General features: G+C 46.4%; 1 protein-coding gene across 5 annotated transcripts in view; it reads right to left on the bottom strand.

The window, feature by feature from the left end:
• LOC138528612 (uncharacterized) overlaps positions 1–17,330 on the bottom strand; it is a 1,266,637-nt gene that overhangs the window by 1,135,323 nt on the left and 113,984 nt on the right. For all 5 annotated transcript variants that reach the window (XM_069640406.1, XM_069640404.1, XM_069640408.1 and 2 more), the window contains 2 exons: positions 4,790–5,194; positions 4,019–4,145 (listed from right to left, as the gene is read on the bottom strand). In XM_069640406.1, coding sequence (XP_069496507.1) covers positions 4,019–4,145; positions 4,790–4,981 — 319 coding nt within the window. In that variant the 5' untranslated portion in view covers positions 4,982–5,194. The remainder of the gene's footprint in view (positions 1–4,018; positions 4,146–4,789; positions 5,195–17,330) is intronic.

Here is a 17,330-nt window from a genome sequence, read left to right as displayed (position 1 = left end):
TTACTACCATTGTGTTTTTCTACCGCAGGCTGAACCCTCAGCTGCAGTACAGCACCAATGGGTGTCCATTTTGTCAAAAATGCCCCGGTGTTCTTTTTTCAACCATTTTCTGTTTGTGAGGTCTTTCTGGGCTTTTCCTCTGTGCGTTGAGACAAGTTTGAGCCCTTTGTGTGTTTTGCCTTTGGTGGGCTTCAGCCCTGAGGCCCGCCCCTGGCTCCAGTGCATCTGGATAGAAAGGATGTGAGGGAACGAAAGGATGTGAGGGAAGGCAGCTCCCAGTATCCCACATTGCCTTTTGTATGGGCTTTGACTCTGCAATTCGGGCCATCAGAAATTACGGAGTGCTGCTGGAGGGTCTCAGTCACCATCATGGCGACTGCTAACCTCACGTCTGTGTTCACAGGACACCTCCCGCTCCTGGAGCACATGAATGTGCTCTCCACTGAAGCAACAACAAAGTCCTGCAACATAGTGAACATAGTGGGACCTAGAGAGAAGATCCAGCAGCGAAGACTGCACTGGAGCCCAGTTTTGTACTTTATAAAGCCAAGGAAAGTCGTGTTTACTTTAGTGGTTACAGCAGATACATTTACTTTATGTTTGATCAAGGCTTTATACTGGAGGCCCACACTAGGCATTTTTACAGATGTGTACACACAAAAGAATTATCTCCTACGTGTATACGTTTTACACACTGGAAAGCCTTTCTTCTCATGCTGCGAGTCATGCTTTGCTGAGCAATGTGGCAAAAGAGGCAAGCTCGCAAAAGTGAACTCCCATCCCCAGCACACGTTCATCACAGGCCAAACAATTAGCCACGTTTTTAACACATAATCTTAAGGATGATTTTGTAACTTGTTGTTATAGATCATTTAGATAAATTGTGTTAATGAAGAGCATTTCAGTAAAGTGCAGACATACACTCAAGTAAAGATGTATACTCAAAAAAGTAAATTTATTAGTGTGACCAGCACGTTTCAAGAGTTCATCTCTTCATCAGGGGTCTTGACCAGTTTATATGTCGACAAGCAATCAAAAGAGATTATCTTATGTGGTTATAATTCAGAATGTTTATACAAATCACCTGATTTTTATAGATGTATATTTCATCAATTGGCCATCTTAATAATCATAATTCCAACATTAAATCTCTGTTTAGACCTCTACCTTATACTTTCCATGGTCCTAGTGGTCCAAGAGTTCTAAAATGTGGAAATGTAGGGGCTCGAAAGTACACATGCAGGACGTTCTGTCTCCGGAAAAAATGTTTTTTTTTTTAAAATACCAAGATGTTGTCTCAGTAGCCAGTGTAGGATGAAAAGAATTAGGGAAACCGGTCAAGATATACGTCACCTCTCCTGATACCAACAAACACTTACAGGTTCCTCGAATACTGAGATTTGGAAAGTTGAAGTCCTCCCAGTACGCGGAAGCTTATACATCAATGTCTCCCTCCTAGCAAGACGATGTATACAACGGGTGATTTTAAGGGCCGTCTAAACATATGCACTACATTTGAACATGACTGACCCTCAGCGAGTCCAGAGGTGTTAGTCACCTAGTCCCTTGTTTGAAATGTTATGAAATATGGAAAGATAACTGTGATGAACGTAACAGCCAAGGAAATGGACAGATACGTGATCTGTGAAGTAAAAGGTCACTGATCAATGTGTGCAGAAAGGTAGTATGGAGAGCATAAAAGATTTTTACAACCATACAATCCACCTCCAGCAGGGCTTCACACTAGACCTTTTATCAGTGAAGAACTCAAGTGGGGGTTGGGGCGCCCTCTGAAAGGACTGGAAGGGGTAGCAATCCAGAACCAATTCAAACCTTAAGGACGATGGTGGCAGTAGAGGGCGGCCCCCAATTCTTGCACCCATCTGCCCCGTGCCAGTCTATTTCTGACTAGTCCATCTTTGCCTCAGGGCATACCTTCCCAAGACTATTGCCGGTGTTTCGTATTTTTCCTAGTGACATTGCACCCCCATAGGAAACCCACAAGAAGCATCTAAGGGAGAACAGTGATTCCACACCACCTGCTGGGAGACTGTTACCCGACAACCAATAATCAATCAGCCCAACTGGATTCTGTAATCTGCCCACGCAGGAGAGTGACCGACAGGGAGAAGTGAACACAGCACCACTAGTATAGGGCAGACTGGGAAGCCGCTGTGCCCCCATACAGCCACGGCAAGTGCACTAACCCACTGACAGAATTACTACACCAACAGGGACTAATAGAAGGGATAGACACCCCTCCAAATGAGACTGCAGCACTGGGTCCCGGACATGAACTTGAGCATTCAGCCTCCTGGGCCACCACGGTGGCCCGTGCTGAAAATGGAGTTGGGATCAGCTAGGTGAGAAGCAGAAATCCCTACTAGCCTTCCTTCCTCACTCTGCTCTCCCAACCCCCTGTCTAAGCTATCACTCGACTCCCTGACCCCCGCTGGAACCCCCTTCCACCTGTCAGATCTGCTTAGGGTCTAACTGGGCCATCTGGATCCTCCTACTCTAGCTGACTAACCTGCTTCTGGCTCTTCGCCTCCCTTTCCAATACCTTAGTGTATTCTTCTCTACTCTCATCCGACGATGCATCTTCCTCAGGCTCCTCATCTCAACTTACCTTCCCCTCCTGCTCATCCATCGCTGTCTCCTTAGTACCACCTTGGACTGTTTGCAAAGTCTCTTCATTTTCCCTGCAGTTTACAGCCTTCTTTCCCTCTATTCCAACCACCTCCTCAACCATATTCTCCTTATTGCCCACCACCTCCACTTCCTTAGTTACTGTCGCCACCTTCCACTCCAAGTCCTACTTCCTCCATCCCGCCTTCCATTTTTACTCCACGTCAGGTTTTGCCTCCTCCCTCCTCTACCCTGTTCTTACTTTCCACTCCACGGTTAACTTTCTCCCTCCCTTTTAACTCTCACCACTTTCTTCGTCTTCCTGTGGAGATTACCTTATCCTCTGTCCTGCTGCAACCTCTCCAGCTCTCCTTTACAACACTCTCCTGGATCTCCAGTTTTCTCCACTGTCTCTGCAGCAACTCTCCTCTCCAGCCTTCCCCACATTAGGAGCAGACTACCATGGACTGGGCTGGGCTGCCTGGCTTATATAATAACAAGCCCTGCCCCTGATTTGAACTAGAGTTGATGGTCTTCAGGTTTGAGCCTAAAGGGTGTGAGGATTGGTTAGGCTTCAGGATTGAGACACTGTGCACGGAGAGGCTGGGAAAGCTGCTTGTGTGGAGGATATCTGCTGTACAGCTGTTGGAAGATAAAAGTGTTAGTGGGCTCTATGGATAGTCTTTCTGTCTTTGAAGGGTTTTCCCATGGTCTGTCCTTAAAGGGATCATTTAATTTCCCTGATCCATTCTGGGTTTTCTAGGTGGGATAGGAGGGCATTGAGGGAGATGTCGATCTTAGGGTAGTTGGCCTGTACAATTGCCGAGCGGCCCAGAGACAGGTATCCTGATGTCAACCCTGGATTAAGTGACCAGACAGAGTATTTGCGAGATTTGCCTGCCGCAATTCCTCTTCCTGGATCCCAATTTTGTTTTCAGTTCCTGAGGGGCATTATGGGAAATGCATTTCTTGCTAATGATTTGGCTAAGAACCCATCTCTGTGAGTCGCCTGGCTCGTGGTCTCCAGGCTGAGTTCCAGGAAGGGATCTTCATCACAATGGTATTTGCTCAACTGAACTAAATATTATAAAAAGCAAGTTTACTTTGTCAAGTCATACATTTTTGTTTCCGAACAGCAGTAAAAAAAAAAGAAAAAAAAATACAGTGCTTGCCTCAGGTAAAAGAAAATACAAACTGATATAAAAATAGTACTCTTAGGCTGGAACTTAACAGGTGCAGAACCAAACAGTACTTTTTCCAGCCAAGTATATCTGGGGTATACATCGTGCGGCTCCAATCATCCCATGACATTTCTCAAGTAAGTTCTCCAAATAAAAACTTCTATCCAACAGGAATTACAAAATAGAAAATGGGGGGCATGTGCATTTACCCAGTGACTGCAGAGTTAGGTAATTTTCCTTTGTCACATTCATGTACAGCGCCTTCTGCCATTCTTCAAGGGAGCTCCACTCCTCCTCTGAGAAATAGACAGCAATGTCATCAAACGTGACTGCCACCTGTAATGCAAATGCTTAAAATGAGGACCTTCCATTACAAGCCTACAGTCAGTAAACAACCTTGAGCAATAGCTGCAAGAGCGAGGGGGTCTTTGAGTAATCAAGTCCCGACATGCTCAAACCAAGAAGTCTAGTAGGCCGTTTGTTTCCCATGCTTCACATTTATATGGAAACCCAAATATCCCCTTTGTTAGTTTTGAAGTTGGGAAACTCATCTGGACTGGGCAATGGTACGGTGAGAATGGTACAGCCATGAATGCTCAATCCTTGAAGGCTACTGAAATACATGCGTCCTCTCTGGTTACACATGCCAACATTATGTTTTGGAACTTCAAAAACGAACTCCACCCTTCTGGAGTCAGTTCACATTAACGGTGTGGTACTACACAGATAATTTTTGCACTCCAATGTCTAGAGCAGCTTGCTGACAATCTTGTTTGCACACATGCCAGAGTATGTAGATGAAATGGTAAAAATAAGAGAAGTGTACAACTTACACCAAAACCAGAACAGGGCGATGACAGGGCCTTTGTTTTTTTAGCTTGGACTCCACCCCTTCGCACCTTTCATTTGCACTTAGTGGTTTTTATCAACTATTGACATGCACTGTATGATGACATGTGCATGTACTAAAACACACTTACCTCCCTTGTATTAGCCATTTGGATTGTAAAAGCCTCTGGGATTCTTTGAAATCCCTCAAACGATTTGCAGCATGACTGCTGAGGAGATAGGTCAGTTCTGTTGAAACCATCCAATCCACGCCCACTACAGCTGAACGACCACAAAAAGTGTTCCTCCCAGAGGACTTGATGAGGCCACACATCTCCCAACATGCATTTGGTCCTCTGTGGGTTTCAAAGCAATATCTGGCACATCTTGCAGCTTCAATCTCCCCACCAGGTACAGGCAACTACAGTAATTCCTCAGAAATGTTTTCTTCCAGGTAGTTCCATGGGGATTCTTAGAACACAGTTTGTCCCGCAAACGAAGTGAAAAAGGCACGCACTATGTGGAGTTAAATGACAATTTCAAAAGTGTTTCAGTTCCTAATAGGATGAAAAAAAGAAATGGTTAGGAAATAGAATTGGAAAACAAACAGCAAAACATTTTTAGCCTACACCAAACCCTTAGAAACCCAGACAGACAGTGAATCCGAGTTCTATCCCAATGTTGCCAGAAGGGACAATAGCATACTGACCAATAAAACAGCAGTTCCTGAAAGGGTAATCATTGTGCAAGAAACGTGTTATGAACAATGTCTGGTGCTGTGTGCATCCTTGGATGGATCCATTCTAGATTCCCTTTAAGAATCCACCTAAGTGTTCACACAGTTTTACTGAGTTTTGTATTAAACACAAAACACGAGAGGTATAGAATAAATACAAAAAGCATTTGAGATCCAGAGCTCAAGATTCAGTGTTGCCATCATCGGCTGTGATAAACCGGGAAATCAGGGACAGGAAACCTGCCTCCAAAAACATTGGACTCACATCAGCTTTCTTTAGCCTGCTTGGCCTGTCCCCATGTTCATACTTTGCTTCATTAATTCTAAATATGTTGGGCTACTCTCAGCACCCACCCTACACTTGCTCCACTGGAGACTCTTGCAGAATGAGTTTTGCTTCGTAGAAGCTGTTTTGCACACATTTGCCATCACTGCATTTGTTTGGCACCAGGTTATCTACCTTGTACAGACTCTGAGGCACTTTCTACTATAATCAGCTCAGGGGTAATGTGCACACCATGTTCGTAGGGTGTGGAATCAACTTCCAAAACCAAGCATATTCTTAGTAGTGAAAGACAAGGGAAGATGTGTCAGACAAGAATACAAGGAACACAGTATTTAGGCTGAGCCAAGAACTGTCCGCGCAGACCAATTATGAAAATATACTTCATCTCACATTTTAAAAAGTAAGGTTCTGAGGAAGGTTATGGATAAATCATTTTGGTTTAGAAAGTCACTAGGAGCGTTCCTAAGACGGAACACTACTTTTAAGAGTCATCCAAAAAGTCGAAGGTCAAACGAGACCTTAGGGTACCAAGATTGAAAGGTCCTACTCTGGACATGTATAGGCTCAACTAGGATAGAGTCTTAGAAATCTATGGAAGACTAAGACCAGCTTCTTGTTGGTTGAGCGCAATAAGTCTCCTGATGCAGACCACCACACAATGTGAAGTATAGGATCTAATGTTAAAAATAGGGCAAAATGTTTCATCTTCGGCAATCACAGACCACTAGCCGTCACTACTTGGACACTTGCAAAGTGAAAAGTCTTAGTCAGTGGTGGGTCCTGTTTTCAGAGCAAGGGGGTGGAATTCCTATAGCGCCTTCCCCTGGACAAGTTGTTTTTCTTCCTGACAAAAACGATTTAATAAACATATTGTCCCCTAGGCAAGTAGACAGTATGTAAAGTCTGCATTCGTTTTTTGGGACTTTCAAAATACACACTTTGAACTAATGTCTCTCTGGAGCATCATGGCCATCAACTGGGTGCTGCTCACTTGGCTGCATCGCTGCAGCAACTGTGTGTTAGTTGTATTGTGGTGCGAGAATGCTAGTGTCAGAGTGAAGAGGATTATCAATGATCGCCACGTTTCAAAATTTCAGTCAGTCTACTTTAATGTTGAAATGCTGGTCCAACAGCAGCTGCCACTGTATTTTCTATTTTATTTGTAATTCATATCGCGCTTTACACCAAAGCGCTGAACAAGATACACTTACAGTACGAAGTAAAACCATAAGCTATATAAAATGATCTTAAGACTGGAGAATGTAGTTTTTAAGAGAAGTATGAAATAAAGAATAAGAAATAACAGAGCAAAGAGGGAGAGTTCCAGTGATCTGGACAAGCAACGAAAAAACTAAACCGTGACTGAGCGCAAGGGCGTGAGGAACTGAAAACAAGACCTGAGTCTGGGAATGTAAAACATGAGAAGGAACATAAAAAGAGACAAGGGATGAAAGATACATAGGTGTCAACACCATAAAGAGATTTAAATACAATACAAAGAAAATTGAATTAAAATGTACTAACTGAAATCCGATGTTGGACGGCAAAAGCATTAAAAAAACCAGTTTTTGGATTACGAACGACTAAAGTTCTGGTCAGTGTAACAAACTTTTAGTTCGGCTGTTTTTAATACTGGGAGAAGTGGTTTTAGCTCATGGGCGAACGTGAGCATAAACGTAGGTTTATTCAGGTGTCGACAATTAAGCAATTATGTTTATGTGCCAATGGATTTGCAGATGCGAAGAGGGATTTGCAGAATCAGCCCTATAGACATTTGGTATATGGTTTATAGTGAATATTTCGAAAAAAAAATGTAGAAAAAAAAATTCCAATGTGTTTTTAAAACAAAAAAAATTAATTCATGAGGGGTTCCTCCCCCAGCCCCCTGTTTATTTTTACTATATTAGCTAAACCCAAAAAACATACAAATAAAAAAACATACAACATTTTTTTTTTTTTTTAGACATTTTTGCATTCGACTTTTTTTCGACATAACTGGATACCAGACATATTCTGAGAGGCCACCCATTCTGATGACCAGCAACAAACACGAAGGTCTGGCTAAACTCGATCTGGGTAGTGAGACTGAACAGCAAGACTTAGAAGGGCTCGACAGTGATGAAGGGTTCAGTTGAATTATGCTCACACATAGCACTCTTAATACAAGTTAAAAAGAATGTATGAAAACAGTTATTTATTAAGGCCTTAGACAAACTCTTGGCATTGAAAAAAACAGGCATGTAACACACAAGAAAAATTATATATAATACATTACTCACCGTAATCGTATTTCTGATGCTTGTATCTGCTTAGATTCACATGCTGTGCATAAGCCGACATCTAGTGGAAGCTGCGAAGTATTACAGTTTGTTTTTCGAACCTCGAAAATGGGTGTCGACACAGGGCGTGCCAGTAATACTATCCCTAGTGTGACGTCCACTGTACCCAAGATCCCTCACGCGTCTAGGATCCTCAGATTGTATTTTTTCTGACATGAGGAGTAGCGCGAGTACAGATAATCCAAGCAGATACACAGAAAGGTAAGACTACAAGCAACCATGCGCCTTCTCTCAGAGGGGAGGAAGGGTGGGTCGCATGTGAATCTAAGCAGGTACAAGCATCAGAAAAACGATTACGGTGAGTAATGTATCCCTTCTGAGGCTTGTGGAATCTGCTTAGATCACATGCTGGGCATAGATTACCGAGCAGTACCTGAAGAAGGAGGTGGGATGTGAGAAGGGTCATGAGCAAATAAGTGTCTTAGAACCGCTTGTCCCACTTGTGTATCTGCTTTGGAATGGGTGTCAATGCAGTAATGCTGAGTAAAAGTGTGAATAGAGCTCCAAGTAGCTGCTTTGCAAATGGTGTCAAGGGGTACATTTGCAATGAAAGCCAGTGGCCCCAATGCCTCTAGTAGAGTGGGCTCTTGGCGTGAAAGGCAGAGTTCTTTCAGAGAGTGAGTAACACAGCTGGCTACAGTTAATAATCCACTTCGAGATGGCACCTTTAGAGACGCGATCCCCTCTCTGCCTGTAGCTACGGAGACAAACAGTTGATCTGTTTTTCTTAGCGGTCTGGTTTTATTTACATAGTAGAGGACCACACTACGCACATCTAGGGTGTGTAGTTTCACCTCAGCCGAGCTTTGCGGGTGGGTCTTGGAAGAAAGCCGGAAGCTCGATGGACTGGTTTACATGGAATTTTGATATAAATTTAGGTGAGAACCTAGGGTGTGTGCGTAAAACCAGTTTGTCTTTATGGACAGTAAAGAAGGGGTCCTGCACTGACAGAGCCTGAATTTCACTGGCCCTTCTTATAGAAGTAATAGCTAATAAGAAGGCCGTTTTATAAGTCAGGTGTTTGAGACTGCTTTTATGCATGGGTTCGAAAGGGGGTCCCATGAGCTTGGCTAGCACCACATTAAGATCCCACTCTGGTGGTGGGTTTGAAATAGGAGGGTGAAGTCTCTTTACTCCTTCCATGAAGGCTTTAACTACTGGTACTTTCCACCACGATATCTTGCTATGGGAAGTGGTGTATGCCAACAGGGCTGGCAGGTGTACTTTCAGTGAGGTAAAAACCAGTCCTGCATCTAGCAGGTGGAGCATGTATGTAACAATAGTGGAAGGAGTGCAATCAACAGGGTTGATTTGTCTACTCTGGCACCAGATAACGAACCTTTTCCACTTGTCAAAGTAACAGTGCCTTGTGTTTGGTTTCCTAGATTCCTTTAGGATGTCCATACACCTCTGAGGTAAATTGAGATGTCCAAACTCTATGACCTCAGGAGCCATGCTGCCAGGTTCATTGAGTTGGGTTGCTGGTGCACTGTTTGACCTTGTTGCTGGGACAGTAGGTTGTACCAGGCTGGAAGTTTGATGGGCTCGCACACCGCCATCCTGCGTAGGTGTGGGAACCACGGTTGTCTTGCCCACATGGGAGCAACTAGGACGAGCGTCATCGACTCTCTGTTCATCTTGTTCACCACTTTCCTGGAGAGGAGTTGGTGGAAAAGCGTACGCAAACATCCCTGACCAGTTCATCCACAGGGCGTTCCCCTGGGAGTCTGGTTGGGGGAACCTGGATGCAAATCCTGGGCATTGTCCGTTTTCGCTTGTGGCGAATAAGTCTATAGTGGGGAAACCCCACTGAGAGAAGATGTCTTCTACGACCTCTCTGTGTAGAACCCATTCGTGTTCCTCTGGGAGGGAGTCTCTGCTCAGAGCATCCGCTAGGGAATTGAGCTCCCTTGGAACATGTTGTGATGAGAGGAAGATGTTCCGTCTGAGTGCCCATATCCATGCTTTCTGGGCAAGCTTGGACAGATTTGGCGAACAAGTCCCTCCTTGCTTGTTCAGGTAGAACATGGCTGTTGTGCTGTCCGTTCGGATCTGCACTGACAGGTTTAATAGGTGCGGTTCGAACGCTCGACGCGCTCTGAATACTGCCAGAAGCTCTAGCAGATTGATATGGTACTTGGCCACTGAGGGAGACCAGAGACCCTGAGCTGTGTGGTGGAGATGGTGAGCTCCCCACCCCGTCAGACATGCATCGGTAGTGGACTACTGCCTGTACTTCGGGATCGTAAAAGGTTTTCCCCCTGTGCGAGATTCTCTCTTGTCCACCAGTGAAGGCTTTGTACTAGTGTTGGCGAAACCACCACTAGATCGTCCCACTGACCACTTGCCTGAGACCACTGTTTCACCAACCATTCCTGCATGGGATGCAGGCGCGCGTGTGGGACCAGGTAAATACATGACGCCATCATGCCCAGTAAATGCATTGCTTTGCGTACCGCTATTTGTTGACCGGACTGATAATGCGGAATTTGCAGTAGTATATTCCGAATTCTTTCTTCTGAAGGAAAGGTCAACCCCTCTTGAGTACCTAGGATTGCTCCTAGGAATTGTTTTGAGGTGCTTGGCACCAGGCTTGACTTTTTCTCGTTGATTGAGAAGCCTAACTCGTGGAGGAGGTCGATAGTCCTTTGAATGTTTGTCCTGCAAATTCCTGTGGTTTCCCCCGTTATGAGCCAGTCGTCCAGATAAGGCTACACTGGGATTGCCTCCCTGCGTAGGTGTGCAGCCGCCACCGCCAGTACCTTGGCGAATACCCTTGGTGCTAAACTATCCCGAAGGGCAGTACCTCAAATTGGTAGTGTCGACTGTCCACCTTGAAGCGCAAGTACTCTGTGCGCTGGGAACATGGAAATATGAAAATAAGCATCTTTCATATCCAAGGTTGCCATGTAATCCCTTTTTTTAGGAGGGGATTACCTCTTGTAGCGTGGTCATACGAAACTTTTGGGGCTTGACATACTTGTTGGCAGGCCGTAAGTCCAATACTGGGCGCATTGTCAAATCTTTCTTTGGCACAAGGAAGTAAGTTGAATAAATACCCTTGTTTACCTGGTGTCCCGGGACGAGTTCTATCGCGTCCTTTTCTAGCAGAATGGCGATCTCCTCGAGGAGAATCTTCTGATGTTCTAAAGAGTGTACTCTTTGTCGTGGAGGATGGTTCCGGGGACGCTGCAGTAGTTCTATACAATATCCTGTGGATACTGTTGACAGCACCCATCTGTCTGATGTGAACCCTTCCCAAGCCTGGGTGAAGCTGGAAATGCGTCCCCCTACTGGGGTTGCGTGAGAAGGGACCCTGAACTGAGCGTCACTGCTTTGGTGGAGGCGTGCCGTCTCCTTGCTGGGGCTGCCTCTGCCTTTACCACGACCTCTCCTATTACCCCTGCCTTAACCCTGGGTAGACTGTTGGTTGTTGTTCCACTGTGTACCCTGCCCCTGGGAATAGTTAGATCCTCTCTGGGAATTTTGGCCGCGTGGGCGACGAAAATTACTATTCCCTCTCTGGTCAAGGGGTTTAATGGTTAACTGGCCAAGGGACTTGAGTGTCTCGTATTCGTCCTTGGCATTCTTCAGTGCGTCTTCGACCGCCTTACCGAATAACAGATCGGTTTCCACCGGTTTGTCCAACAATGATGCCTGTGTTTCTGCCTTAAAACCAGACTGCCGTAACGACGCATATCTTTTGATAATAGTGCCTTCTGCTATCAAGCTGCCTGCGTTGTCCGCGGCGTCAAAGGTTGCTTTCAAAATGCAACCAGACACGGCTCTACCCTCTGCGGAAATCCGAGCTAACTGGCCCTTTAAAGGTTCAGGAGCAGAGGCTACGAGTGCCGCGACTTCTTCCCACTGATGGCAGTTGTAGCTGGCCAACAGGGTGGTGGAGTTTGCAATCCTTGCTTGATAGGCAGACGTTGAGGCTACTTTCCTGCTGAAACCGTATAGTTTTTTGCTCTCCTTGTCGGGAGGAGCTTCGGACGATGACAAGGGTGTTCCAGCCCTCTTACGAGGGTTAGTGACAACTAGGGAGTCTGGCTTCAGATGTCCTCTTATATAGAGAGGGTCAGACTGGGCTGCCCTGAAAAGTTTTTCAACCCTGGGATTGACTGCTCTGGTGAGGTTCGGGTTCACCAGGGACGGGTCTATTCTTCGCTGAATGACTTAAGGATAGGGATGGTCTGGGCAACAGGCCTCCTTTCTCCCACTAACTCTTCTGCAAAGTCCCTCTCCTCCTGGACACCGTGGGTGTCAATATGGAAATGTTCTGCTGCGCGTGCGAGAACCTCGTTTAGGAGGGGTTGGTTATCGACAGGGGAGTCGGTAACCGGGGCTTCGTTCTCTACCGGGGAATCTACTCTGTATGTTTCCAGGTCTTCCTCTTCTTGGTCCTCATCATCCCCATAGTAGCCCGTCCCGGTTTGCTCTTCTACCATGCCAAAATCTTGGTCCTCACCCAAAGGAAGCCTCTCCTTGATACAGTGAGTATGGTCTTGAGTATGGTTGTACCTCAAAGGGGTCTGTAGACCTCATCGGTGTTTCAAACCGGGGCTTCTTACTCGGGGGGATAGGATCATTAGACCCTGAGGGTGTCGCCCCTTGTGGAAATGTTCTGGATTTTTATCGTAAAAATCAGCCAAAGAAGACATCCTTGACATGACCCTATCTAGGTCTTCACTCGACCATTTTCTGGAACTGGAAATGACTCTCTCAGCAAGTCTATGGGATTTATCTTGAGTAGATTTGCTGGTTTTAGACATATCAGCAGACCTGGTTTTGTCTGTCTGTTTAGGGGGAGTGGTGTGTTTCACAGGTGTGGAAGAGTGCAAAGGCTGCTTCTTGTGCTGTTTTCCCCCCCTCCCTGTCAGTGGAAAAATGTTTTCCCTGTCCTTTAGTGGCTCCAGAGGTGTTCGACGCCTGGGGTCGAGGATCGGGGGTGGGGTCCCTGTCCTTCGAGCGTGGGGCCTCGCTGATTTTGACTGCGGGCTCTGACTCCTGGAGCGCGGCCTGGGGGTGGAAGTCGTCTTCGTCTTCTGACGATCGAACTTCTGTTAGCCTAGGGAGCGAGGCACTCTTGGCAAGAGTGGATGATTGCCTGGAGTCATGCGGCGATCTCGATCGAGAGCACCCAGAGGACACCGAATCGGGCCGTTCTGTTTGTGCCTCTTTCCGAGAACTCGACGTCGTCGAATCTCGGTTGGACTTTGTGTGTGTAGTGTGTGAAGCGCTTGTGTCGCCAGGGGTCTTCCCCATAGCCGCCCTGCCGGACGACCTTCCGAGGTCGGGGACTTGCGCTCGGCTGTCTTTCGACACCGTAATGCCCTCGCCATCCGAAAGTACGGCGTCGCTGAAGGCGCCCTCCGCTGCCATGGCCGCCTGCCTGGCGTGGTGGGCCCAACGCTTCGTCGAACGGTCCTTAAGTGTCTTAGGTTTCAACCTACTACACACTCTGCAGTTCGCTTCGGGGTGGTCCCTCGGCAAGCAGAGATTGCACGTGGCGTGCCTGTCGACCCAAGGGTATTTGCGATTGCACTTGGGGCAGAATTGAAAAGGGGTACCCTCCATACGCACCTTGAGGCAGCGGGCTGTTAAGTGTAGGAAATGTATAGGGTGTACCAATATACCAAGAGTGTAGAGTATGTACAACCCCCCACTCTCCCTACTTGCAGGGCCGAGGCTAGAGGCCTTCCAAGGCCCAAATCCGTCATGCAGCAGCCGACGGTCGATTTCTTCTCCAGCCGGTGTCGAGTGTCGAAGTTCGACCTTGGGATGGGGAAGGATGTCAATAAATTAATATTTTAAATATTTTAGCAAAAGTATGGCTAAGGCCAGGGGACTCCGCAAAATGCTTCCGACCAGTATGGCGGAAAAAAACAATCTGAGGATCCTAGACGCGTTAGGGATCTTGGGTACAGTGGACGTCACACTAGGGATAGTATTACTGGCACGCCCTGTGTCGACGCCGATTTTCGAAAAACACACTAATACTCCGCAGCTTCCACTAGATGTCGGCCTATGCACAGCATGTGATCTAAGCAGATTCCACAAGCCCCAGAAATACACACACACACACACCTCGGTGTGCTAAGAGCAGTAGCCTTTCAATTTTAATTGAATGTTAAAATCAGTTTGTAAAATACCGTGGATATAGCAAAGTGAATCCAAACATAGAACCAGTCCTAGTGCCTAGTGCCTTAGTTACTGTACCATATTAAAGTATGTTCAGGAGGCTACAAGTCCCTTTAACGAAGCTGAACAAATGTTACCTAGAGCCAACAGTTTGTAAGTGTCCCAAAAGAACTGTAGGAAAGTTCTTAATACACCTGCTCTGATTCGCGCTTTGATTTTGTTGGAGATTCAGGTGCACAGGTCATTTCAGCCATCAGGTGTTGGGGCCCGGCTAGATCTCGGTTCCATTCTCCAATGGATCAGTTATGGATAGTGGACAGCTGGACACCCAGGACACACTGGCTATGGGCCCCCCACTCCGGCAACAACCACAGGACTCCCAGGACACAATGTAGGCAGTGATGGCCACTTGAAAAAAAGATTCTTGTGGCGGAAACAAAGAACCTGGGCTTGCCCCTCTTCGTGCTGGAGAGCTGCACGTTCAGGGAAATGCTTCTTGTTCCATAAGCTGAGGATCTGCAGATTCCGAAGGTTCAATTTGGGATGGTGACCATTGCAGAGAAGTAGCCCAGCAGGTCATCTGGCTAACCGACAGGATGGATCTGGGACTCTTCCAAGCACTTCCAGCAGCTGGATCTGCGAGCAGAGGTCGGGACTGTTGTTTCCACCAGCAAAGGGGCAAAAGCACTGATTAAGATCTTCAGGCGATCTGCAGAGAGGCACAGCTTTGCCAGGCAAGAAAAGACTAGTGTTGCTGGCAAGCTTCCAAAGAGGAGGTCTTGGTCTTCAGCTGGCTGCTCTCGTTCTAAGGGCCCAGGCTCCAACAATGATCTGTTGAAAGGCTGCAGGAATCCACCCTTTATCCAGGAACAAGCCACCAATGGCAAGAATCTGCACCATTCAAACGTGTAAGGGGCTGTCCAATCATGGACAGCCTCTGGCCACCACATCTGCCCAGCAACACACACTGGTATGGATGTAGACAAGAGTACAGGCAGACCAAGCCCCTACATCCGACTAGACCTGCAGAATGCCATTTCGCACGCAAAAGCAGGAGCTTTCCCTGAGAGCAGGCTTAACATACATGGGAAATCTGACACTAGCAGGACAGGAAAAAGGTCAAAATACAAGATGTCCAAATGACAGGCAAGAATCTCATCGCTCAGTCATTTTGGAATATATGGTACTCTAAAATGGTATTCCGAGGTAAAATGCAAGTGCACAAGGCCATAAAAAAGAAAATGGTAAAGTATTTGCTGCCACCAGCTCATTCAATATGCATCAAGCAAGCAACCACAAAGTTACCAAAAACAAAGTTACAGACACAAAGTGTCTCTACCACACTTCACAGAAGATGTGTGCAGGGGAAAAACACATTTTTAAATTTTATTATGGAGTACAAAGTTCTCTTGCACCGGTAGCCATCGGGACTGATCAGTGGCACCAAAACAGATGGGCTTAGCAATGTAAGTGAAGCAAAAAGGCTTCACATACCTTCAAGAGTCAGGAAAGGTTCAACACAATAGCAGAAGAATGGGGCATCTATCCCACTGATGTCTATGTAGAGAAAGCAGCCAAAATAATTATTTGCTAACAGCTGCCATTTGCTTAGGGTATTTATGCACCACCTCAGCTTTTCAATTATTTGCACGTCATCTGCAGTATTGATCATGCTAAAACGTTGCAACAGATTAGTGCTAATAATGTACATTTTCTATAGGCTTTGTGCAGACGCCATCCTTCTACTCTTTTCAAATGCAGGAGTTCTCAGTTTTAGCACCAAGGACCAAATCTCCCAACTTGACCTTAAAATTCAATGCACCTCTCCCACACTCACCAAAGTTAAGTGACACGGACACTGCCCAATATTAAGCAACACATCTGCTACACAACTATTCACCAGAATTGAACAACTTCACCTCCTAAATGACCAGTCAGTCAGGGTTCTGCCCCAAGTGTAGCATTGCGGCAGTCATCATCTAAGTAGTGAATGATGCCCTCCAAATCATGGATATGGGAGACGTGCACGTCATCATCCTTGACCTCTCGGCTGCATTCGACACAGTCAACCACAAAATCCACCTCTCCCTCTCTGCCAACAGGATGGGACTCTCTGGCACTGTCCAGAATTGGGGTATTGCGACCTCGCAGGCAGACGCAAAGCCATCCAGATGCACTTACTGTGTTCTAACCGACTCCCAGTCTCCTGTGGAGTCCCCCAAGGCTCCAACCTCTCACCAATCCTTTTGAACTTTTACATGGAGCCTCTGGGCACTCCAGCCATCCACCAATACTCGGATGATACTCGGCTGTACATGAGAGTAAAAAGCCCACAAGACATCAGTCGTCTTCGCAATTACCTAGCCATCATCCAGTCCTGGATGTGGACTGCCTACCCCAAACTTAAGCCCACCCAAGACTGAATTCATCCTCATCGGTCGGCTAAAAAAACAATTGTCCAACAATGGCTCAATGATACGTGCCTAGAAGGATTCGATCTACAACGCTCGGATTCAGCAAAATTCTTAGGCTTTACCATTGACCGCGACCTGTCTTTCCAGAAACACAGCTAACAAGGCCCAAACAGCCTGGCGTCAAATCTCCACCCTTTACAAAATCAAATCTTCAACCCAACGCAGGACTTCAGGACTGTAGTGCAAGCCCATGTGGTCTGGCACATCATTGGAGGAAATGCCTTTCTGACTGAGCTCCCAGCTGCTTACTTGGCTCTCCTCAAAGCAGTCTACCCGCTTCAGCACATATTATATGTATGACGAAATTCGACCAAATCCCCACTCTCCTATGCAAATTACATTGGCTTCCACTCCAGGACAGGATACTGCTCAAGATGTGTTATCTACAAAGTAGTCACAAGTAGCTAGCTCACCAGCGTGGTGGCAAAGCTCCACGCTCTTTGTGCAGCAAATCGACCAACAGTCTTGAAATCACAATTTGTCCACAAAGGAGGACCTGCAAACAAAACTTCTCTTGCCATACACCCACCTTCTGGAACTCAATCCCAGCATCGGCTCGGAATGTCCTGACAATACTCCAATTTCGCATCTCTATGAAAACGTGGCTTTTTCAACAACACCCGACCAAGGACTAATCCCAATGGACGCACAGACCTCAACTTACGGTACTGTGCTACTGTTAAAAGATGCCAGCTCAAACGCTGGCTAACCAAA

Source organism: Ambystoma mexicanum, chromosome 7q (assembly GCF_040938575.1).
Source record: "Ambystoma mexicanum isolate Mex_15411 chromosome 7q, UKY_AmexF1_1, whole genome shotgun sequence".
In the NCBI taxonomy this organism is placed as follows: Eukaryota; Metazoa; Chordata; class Amphibia; order Caudata; family Ambystomatidae; genus Ambystoma; species Ambystoma mexicanum.
This window is presented reverse-complemented; position numbering and strand designations above follow the sequence as displayed.